This window comes from Peromyscus californicus, unplaced genomic scaffold (genome assembly GCF_007827085.1).
Source record: "Peromyscus californicus insignis strain IS unplaced genomic scaffold, ASM782708v3 Scaffold_3__1_contigs__length_106647218, whole genome shotgun sequence".
Lineage (NCBI taxonomy): Eukaryota > Metazoa > Chordata > Mammalia > Rodentia > Cricetidae > Peromyscus > Peromyscus californicus.
Window position 1 is genome coordinate 44,594,018 of NW_026294551.1, and position 9,082 is coordinate 44,603,099.

General features: G+C 54.3%; 1 protein-coding gene across 2 annotated transcripts; it reads right to left on the reverse strand.

The window, feature by feature from the left end:
- Nucleotides 1-3,111: 3,111 nt before the first annotated feature.
- On the reverse strand, nt 3,112-8,802 carry Unc119 (unc-119 lipid binding chaperone). 2 transcript variants are annotated; one of them, XM_052756726.1, is made up of 5 exons: nt 8,472-8,802; nt 4,899-5,012; nt 4,349-4,451; nt 4,007-4,179; nt 3,112-3,742 (listed from the first exon to the last, which is right to left on the reverse strand). In XM_052756726.1, the coding sequence occupies exons 1-5, from the start codon at nt 8,689-8,691 to the stop codon at nt 3,630-3,632; spliced, it is 723 nt and encodes a 240-aa protein (XP_052612686.1). In that variant the 5' UTR covers nt 8,692-8,802; the 3' UTR covers nt 3,112-3,629. The 2 variants fall into 2 exon arrangements, with proteins under 2 accessions (XP_052612686.1, XP_052612687.1); XM_052756727.1 differs by having other exon boundaries at nt 4,899-5,029; nt 8,472-8,798.
- Between the last annotated feature and the right edge of the window lie 280 nt (nt 8,803-9,082).

Below are 9,082 nucleotides of genomic sequence, written 5' to 3' on the forward strand. Positions count from 1 at the left end.
TCTCACCAGGCTGCAGTGGTACACATCTTTAATCCCAGCACTTGGGAGGCAGAGGCAGGTGGATCTCTGTGAGTTCAAGCCCAGCCAGGTCTACAGAGCAAGATCTAGGACAGGCTCCAAAGCTACACAGAGAAACTCTGTCCGGGGGGAGGGGGGGGAGTTTCCTGCTTCTCGGAAAAGTCTGTCAGATATTCTGGGTCTATAGGCTGAAGATGGAACCTAGGGTGACTGCCCAGGCAGCCAGCTGTGTCTGTCACTTCTCTTAACTTTGCAGTGGCTTGCTCTGAACTTGGTGTTTACTCAGGCAATATTATATCCTCAGATCTTTGAGGGGATTGAAGACTAGACAGTTACAGTTACAGCTCTCTTAATCACAGTAGAAAGCAAATTAGGTGCAAAACTCTGGACTCTTCAGGAGAGGACAGCTGATGGCGTCTTTTCTCTAATTTGCCAAATACAAATTGACTGGACATTGTGAATGTATTTCTTACTTGATTGCTGTGGGATGTTCTGTATGTCAAATGTGTTGCTCTGATTGGTCAATAAATAAAACACTGATTGGCCATTGGCTAGGCAGGAAGTATAGGCGGGACAAGGAGGAGAATAAAACTGGGAAGTGGAAGGCTGAGTCAGAGAAACACTGCCAGCCGCCATGATGACAAACAGCATGTGAAGATGCCGGTAAGCCACGAGCCATGTGGCAAGGTATAGATTTATAGAAATGGATTAATTTAAGCTGTAAGAACAGTTAGCAAGAAGCCTGCCACAGACATACAGTTTGTAACCAATATAAGTCTCTGTGTTTACTTGGTCGGGTCTGAGAGGCTGTGGGACTGGCAGGTGAGATTTGTCCTGACTGTGGGCCAGGCAGGAAAACTCTAGCTACACTTGATAATTGTTCTTGTTGTATATAGTTTCATTTTGTTAAGGTTAGTACCTTTCCTTTCATTTTGGACAATACCTGAAAATTATTCTTATTGTATATAGTTTTACTATGTTAGGACCTTTCCTTTTTAATTAGACAAAAAGGAGGAAATGTTATGGGAATTTTGTCTCTGTTGTGGCCCAATGTCCAATGGAATAGAGTTTGGTTTGAGAGTCAGGGTTCACAGTCAGCTGGCCGAGATGGATCATAGAGTTCCCCAGCAGACTCAGGACAAGAGAAAGAAAGGCCCTGGGAAGAGGATGAGGTGGGTACAAGGGGTTGCATGACCCTTTTGAGCCGGGAAGTGGACGGTGGTGGTGTGTGCCACAGTTGCTTGCGATTATCTCAGACTTTTATCTTTAATATTTGTCCCCGAGTTATATTTTATAATAAGCGGTAAAAGAAATTGCTGTAATAACATGCCCAGGTCATTTCTGCTCAGTCCTCCTCAGGATCCTTCATCTTCCTCAGAAGCAGCTGCAACTCCTGAGCTCAGTGGATGGATCTGCCTTTCACATCATAGCTACTGTTTCTCAAATATACCTGATAAAGCTTGTCTCCGAGTCCTAGCTTAGGCTGTTCACTCTGCCTCAATGCTCTGTCTCTCTCCCTTTCCCATCTCTGTCTCTGTGTCTCTGTCTCTCTCTGCATATCTTCCTATCAGAGGCATCTTGACTCTACATGCACTGATCCAAAGCTGCTTCCTTCAATTACTCTCCTGAGAAATCTCCAAGAAGGAAGAACAATTCTCCTGCTCCCTGCGTGCCCAGCACCATATATCATGTTCCAGAGACAACAGTATCTATTCATTTAAGACGTCCCAAAGTTCCAGGCTGGGGAGATGGCTTGGTTCGGAAAAGTACTTACCACTTAAGTATGAGAACCTGAGTTCAGATACCCAGTGCTTATATAAAATGTCAGGAATGGCAGTGTAGTGTGCATCTCTAATCCCAGAGCAATGGCACTGGGGTGGAGACAGACTTGCCAGGTAGCCTAGCCAAATGGTGACCTGCAGGTTTCATGAGAGGTCCGGTCTAGACAAATACGGTGAAGAGTGACTGAGGAAGACCTAAAGTGTTGACCTCTGTCCTTCACAGACATGCACCCCGCCTACACATGAACATACATACACATAGAATTTCAAAGTTCAGGAGAGATCCTGGCTCTCAGAGCTCCACAGAGCCAGCAGGAGCCAGGCATTCTGGGCCTCCCGGAGCTGGGGTTACTCAGCCTGGATGGTAGGCTGGTGTTAGATATGTGGAAAACAGGACCTGCAACATCAGGGCATGAACCCTAAGCTAGGCCCCCTCCTTCAGTTCTTGAGTTCCCTCCACTAGAAGAGGGGCCTGGGAAGGGTCAGAGGCTAACGGAAGTATTATGCACAGGACTTGCCAGGCTAAGGGTGTTGCAAAACTGCTGAGGGCAGGGAGATGGCTCGAGGCCTAGCCAAAGTCCTGCCCTTCTCTGATGAGGGCCGAAAGCACACTTACGTGTGGCCTCTGGGGGTCAGAGGAAGTGAAAAACAAAGCCACCTCCCCATACTTTCCCTTCCCCATCCTGAGTCGATAGTCTTTCCTCCAGGCCCTGCTCTGCCAACTCTACCTTTATGCCAAAGCTTCCCCTCCCAGACCCTGGGTCTCCATCATAGGAGGAATCCTAGCTTGTGCCATGTCCTAAATGCTGACTTAGATGTTAAGAATCTGAGGCCATGAAAACCCACTGGCCAGAGGGCACTGGGGTGTGGGTTTCTTCTCTTGCTATGAAGAAATGGTTGAATATGAAGCATTCCCCTGAAGGCTCATGTCAAAACCTTAGTCCCAGCTAGTGGCAATATTGAGATGACCATGAGGGCCTAGATGGGGAGACAAATGCAGTCTTTGCAGAGAGTGTCTTGTTCTTGGCACCTTCCTCTTGCTCTCTCTCTCTCTCTCTCTCTCTCTCTCTCTCTCTCTCTCTCTCTCTGTTTCTGCCACCGGGTGAACAATTCTGTCCCAGGACACCTTCTCTATCATCCCTCTGCCTCACCACAGGCCCACATAATGGGGCCATGGACTGAAAGCTCTGAACTAAAGTAAACCTTGCCTCTTTTAAGCTGATTTGCCCATGTACTTTTGTCATGATAAAATGTGACTAGCCCCCTCCATCCTCCCCTTTCCCTATAGACACACAGGCTGGCCACACCCAAGAACAGAAAAGGAGGTTTATTGAAAACTATTTACAGTTTGTCCAGGTCCTACCACAGGCTGTAATCAGGACCCGCCCCTCTCACACCTTGGGCAGTGTCTTGGCCCCTGAGGGAGGAGGCCAGGGCTGAGACCAGGGTACCCACTGTGGCTCTTCATCCATGAACTGACAACTATAAATAGCCCGAAGTGGTAGGCGGGGGACAGGGAATGGATCCCTAACCTGATCTAGTCACAGCCTCAAGAAGAGAACACTATTCTGAAACTCAGGCCCAGTGGACCAGGTGAGGTGTCCAGAAGTCCTCTGCTTCCAGGAGGCCTTCCTGAACACGAGGGCAAACAGTCTCCCCGATTGCCCTTCCCCATGTGACAGGCCCCATGAGTTTCAGAGGCTTGGCCTAAGGATGCTGGGCACCCTTCCTCCCAACACTGACTCAGGGTCCAGAGCCACTGGAGCCGTCCCCAAGCTGAGATGATGTTGGAGAGGCCACAGCCTCATAGGCAGGGGCACTGTGGGGGGGTCAGGGTGTCCCGCTGTAGGAATAGTCTGCTTTATTGTGCATCACCAGCCGGTCATCCACGAAGTAGAAGCTGTCAGACTGTGTCTCATACGGGTGACGAATCATCTCGCTGACTGCAAGAGAGGCCCAGCCAGGATAAGGGTCAGGAACCTGAGCCATGCCACTATGGACTTCAGGACCGGGATAGGGGGAGGCAGGGACAGAAGAACCACTTCTGAGATTCTCAGTTTCTCTGAGCCTGCTTCCCTCCTGGTGGTGTGGCAGTGGTACCGGGTAGAGAAGTGACCCAGGATGGGTGAAAAGGGGTCAGATGTACAGGTGCGACCCTCCCACCCCACCCCCACCCCCACGCTCGGGCTCTACACATCTCCACTCACTTAGCTCCTCAGAGAGAGGCGGGAAGTCATAGATGTGCTCACAGGTGTTCTTGCTGCTGGGGATGCAGAAGCCGAAGTGGAAGTCAAAGCTTTTCAGGAGCTGGTTCCGGAAGTAGTGCCTCTCGATCATGCGGAAGTTGTTGACCGGCTTGTCTCCCACTGTGAACTCCACCCTGTGTTAAGAGAAGCGGGCAGGGGCTGAGAGTAGCCTCCATGCCAGCCAGCCAGCCAGCCAGCCAGCCAAGGGACCAGGCTCCAGGCAGACCACCAGTGAGAGGTTCTGGAAGGGCTGTTCCCACCCTCGCGCTCGCCCCCAGCCCTCACCCCAGCCCCGTGACTCACGTGGCTCCCACCTGCCTCAGGCGGAGGAAGGCAGGTGTGAACTGGTAGCGAACAAAGCGCCCGGCATTGGGGTCCAGGTCCCGCCGGTTGATGGGCAACCGTTCTGCAATGTACCCCAGCTGGGCTCAGCGGGCTTCAGGCTGGGGCCCTTGCCTCCTCCACCCTCCCCCCGAGGCCTCTGTTTGAACCTTTCCAAACTCTCCAGAAGTTTCTGGTACACTTTTGTTAAATGGTGGTCCCTAGGGGGCTCTAGGTCAGCAAGTCACCAATTTTCAGGGGTTCTCAGAGCCAGAGGACGTGCACAGGATTATGGGAGGTCTTTGGGACTGCAGTTTCCAGGGAGGCCAGCAGAGGGCAGGCTGGCCAGTACTAAACAGGACTGTGCTCCCAAGATGTCCACCCTGAGAAACAGCGGCAGAAAAAGAAGCCTCACTGCCTGCGGACACCTGAGTATGCTGGGGTTCGAGCCTGGACCCTGCTCTGACCCTCCTGTGGCTCAAGGAACCTAGGGAGCCCACTCTACAGTCAATGACCCACCTACCATACTCACCTGAGACAGGGGGCTTCTTGATTTCAAAGAGGACAGTGCCCGAGTCCATGTCCCGGATCTTGAACCTGACGAAGTCAATCTTGTAGATATTTTCCTCAGGGGAGCACAGGTAGTCTAGGGGAGACAGGCAGCTGAGCAAACAGGGACCCCAAAATGCCCACTGTCAGTTCAGTTTCTGTGGGACCCTAAAGCTCACTCTGATCCCTCTGGCCACTGCCCTCCAAAAAAGAAAACTGTGACCCTATCTGAGAGAAGTCCCCACACAGCAGGGGACAGGATTCTGTTATGAGGACACAGTCAGGGATTAACAGCCTCATCCTAGTGGCCTCACAGGCTCAGGCGAGGGAGGTCACCTCCACCATATCTTTCCTGGTTCCACCCTCTAGCTTGGGGACCCTTATTTCAACTTCCACTCTGCCAAATTGGCATGCATCCTTTGGACAACTAGGCCTCCTGTGTAGTAGAAGCTTCCAGCATGAAGGGGGGCCTCACTCCAAAGGGAGCATGCAGCTCTGCCCCTTGAGGGAAGGCTATTACGGTTCTTCCTTGAAGCGTGCCCCACCCTATTACACACCCTGCGGCATGGCATACAGATCCTGAGGGGATTTCCCCTTGCATGGGTCGTTTTGGGGACAGGTTGGTACCCCTTCCCTGTTCTCTTGGCCCTGGTTCCCACCCTACCCCCACCCCCCATAAGCAGCTTAAGGTGAGTCCAGGTCCCTTAAGCAGCTTATGGGATCTCTGCTGACTCAAGCTGGGAGCCCAGGCTACTGGGGGAGAAGAGACCGGCTTTGCCCAACAGATCCTCTGCTGATCTCCCAAGGGGAGGAAGTCTTAGCAAACAGAGGGAGCCCTCAGAGGTCATCTTTCCAGCCTTGGCCCAGAGCCACCGGCAGGGAGAAGGTACTCTCAGAGAAGAGCACAGGCCAAGCCAGGAAAGAGCATGGCCGGTGCAGCAGGGTATGGATGAGGCGAGGAAGAGAGTCCTGGGCTCAGAAGGAAACCAGGGGAACTGGGCACTGCCTAGGGAGTTCATGGTGTGACCCTAATCACTCTTCTGTTGTTGCTGGTTTTAAGTCAGGGTCTCATGCAGCCTGGGCTAACCTCCAACCCACTATGTGGCAGAGGCTGGCCTTGAACTCCTGCTCTTCCTGCTTCATGCAACTTACTGTTCTTACAGCAGCAACTGCAAGTCCTAGGGGAGGCCCTGGCAAGAAAATAGGAAGGAGCAGAAAAATGCCAGGGAGGCTTGGGGTGCTGTCAACCTTCAAAGTACCACATCCTCCCGCTGACCCACAGAGGCCCGGAAGTCACCCTCTGGGCCCCTGGGCCACCTCCTATTCCTCTGTGGTTGGAAGAGGAAGTGAATACAAAGTCATTCTCTCTTCCCTAGGTCTGTCTCCTCCCCAAGCCTGGGCCAGCCTCCTCCAGGAAGCCCTCCTGACAGCCCTCTAGCACCTTGGAGCTTGGCAGAAATGATATAAAATTTTAGAGAGGGTCCTGAGCCCTGGCCTGTCCACCACAGCTCAGTAAGCTCTGACACAAAGCTATAGAAAGGTGCTGCTGAGCAAAGGGGGGGGGGGAGCAGAAGTGGAAGCAGGATCCTAGTTGCCCAACTCCCAGGAAAAGCCTCCCTTCTCACCCTGTGCCCAGCCTGGGAACCTCTCCTCTCACTGGGAACAACTCACACCCAGACCTCAGGCTCTTACACTGCAAACTCAATCTGTCAGCCCCTCCGCCCTCCAGGGCGTGAGGGTCAGGGGCTGCCTAGGGCTCAGGACACTGCAGCCACTCCCTCCCCTCTGCCAAGTCAAATGAAGCCTAAGACCCAAGGTCAGGCCAGAATAATGGCTCAGAACCCAACTGCTCTCCTGCTGGAGCCACAAATAGCTTCCTAAGCTGGATTCAGGGCCTGGTAATCCAGGAAGAACAAACCTCAGACCTGTGTGATTAGGGTCAGAAGACAGTAGGCACCGTGGAGAGGCTTGGAACCCTATTTTCAAATTCCACACAGGACAGGGCTCTCACAAGGCGCTTGCCCTTGCTCACCCTCTACAGGCTATGAACTCCCTCCAGACCGGGAGACACATGCTGTGACCTCACCTGGAGGCTTCCTTAGTTGCAAAACATGCCTTCAGTTATCCAGGAGTGAGGCAGGTGGTCCTGCCTTCCACCCACAGGGCTAAGCTGAACTGGAAGGGCTGCTGTTACAAAATGCAGCCCACTGGCTTCAACACCAGCCTGGTCCAGGCCCCTCCCTCCACTGATGCCTGCTTGGCCAAGGGAGCAACGCTCTGGAGGTCTAGCCAAGAATGCTGCTGCTGCCTAGCTCTGAAAGGAGGAGGGAGGCCCCTAGGGACCCAGATGCACAAGCTCAGGCCTGCCATCCTGGTCCCCTTCACAGCTGTCTGGGAGCCCTCCGCTCTCCTGCTCCTGCAGCTCCAGGGTTTAGGTCCGCTCTCGCACCTGTGTCCATCCCATAGAAAGGGACTGCAGGCTCACAAAGGGAGCCAGAGCAGGTTGCTGGTGACCCACTCATTCCAAGGCAGCATGCCATTCTCTCTCCAAATACCTTCCATTCCTCGAGGCTCAGCCAACCTTCTGCCAGAAGACTCTCTAGTCCTTGCTCACCATCTGTAGTGATGTCTGCCTTTGCCCTGCATGCTCACTTATCTGCCTGTATGCAGCTGCTCTGAACCAAGTCCTGTGTAGCCTCCAGGACTGCTGATAAAGAGCCCCGTTGACAGAGCACGCACAGCATGCCAAGCATTGTCCAAAATCAGAAGACAGGCTTTATTTCACAATAACCTTGAGGGAGGTAACACTGTTCCCATTTTACAGATGAAAAAACCATGCCCCTGGAAATGAAATTACATTCCCAAGGTCACACAACCAATTATGGGGCAACACTGGGTCTCTAATCCAGGCAGCACAGCTTGGAAACAGTTCCAGTGGAGACTAGGCTTTCTTTGATGACAGAGCCTGGTTAAAAAAAAACAAGGACCAGCCAGTCCAGGCTTGGGGTCACCCGCTCGCTTCCATGACACAGCCCACAGCCAACATACTGAAGCACCCTGATCTGTAACGTAAACCTTCTCGGCAAGAGTATGGCCCTAGCCCTAATCGGGGAAGCAGGGTGAGGGCAGTAATAGCCAGGGAGCCTGAGGGTCTTCCTCGCCTCCACCGAGGCGGAGGGTAGGTGCTGAAGGCAGTCTGCAAATCAGGCACACTTCCCTTGTGTGACCAGCCTCAAAGGGTCCCGAAGACTCCACAGGGGAAAGGGTTACAAATGCAGCTCCTGCCGCACCTCCACCACGGGAAAAGGGGTGGGCCCCTTGAAAAGGAAGGAGTGAGGAGAAAAGAAGCCCTATTACAAGGAGAGGATGGGGCGCATCAAGGGACCAAGGAAAAGAACAGATCTCAGGCTTGGAGGCAGAGGGAAAGTAAGGGGACACAGAGGAGGGGCGCTGCGTGGGGGAGGGGTGAGAGCGGGGGCCGGACTCTGAGCCTCGTGGGCCCCCCTCCCGCGCTCTCCCTCCAGCCCGCCGGAGGCGCTCCCTTGCCGGTGCTCACCGCCCGTAATCCGCTGCAGCCCTAGCACGTCGTCCGGCCCGATGGGTTGCTTGCCCTGCAGCGGCCCCAGCCTGGGCCCGGGGCCTGGCTCTGGCTCGGACTCGGACCCGGACCCGGATTCCGCCCGAGGCTCCCGCCTGGGCTCCACACTCCGGTTCGAGGCCCCTGGAGCGGGCTCCGCCCCCGGCCCGGTTCCGCCGCCGCCCTTCTTCACCTTCATGGCCTCGCGGGGCCGCGGATCCTCGCCTGCTGCCACCGCCGCCGCCGCCGCCGCTGCCTGCGCTGGCTGGAGCCAGGGGAAGGGGGAGCGTCCGCCGCCCCACCCCCGGCCGGGCCCCAGGTGCCGTCCCGCCTTGGCCACGCCCACAGTGGGCGCGTCACACACGCCCCGCCCACCGTCTGGCATCTCCCCTGGTAGAGCCAGGATCCCCCGGGTCCTCTTGAACTTCACGGTTCTTCTGGATAATGTAAGGGATACTGAATACCTCCCCTCTCTGTCTCTGTGGGTCCCAACCTCAAGGTCTTTCCCTGATAGCTTCGTCCTGACTCCAGCTCAAGTCTCAACCTCCCACACCCACCCAGTTCTAAAGTACTTCCTCTCAATTACCAGC

Coding starts and splice junctions, on each gene's coding strand:
- Unc119 (XM_052756726.1), bottom strand. CDS start 8,691: ATGAAGGTGAAGAAGGGCGGCGGCGGAACCGGGCCGGGGGCGGAGCCC. Junction 4,452..4,898: donor CAAGAAGCCCCCTGTCTCAG/GTGAGTATGGTA, acceptor GGTACATTGCAG/AACGGTTGCCCATCAACCGG. Junction 4,180..4,348: donor CTGAGGCAGGTGGGAGCCAC/GTGAGTCACGGG, acceptor CTCTTAACACAG/GGTGGAGTTCACAGTGGGAG.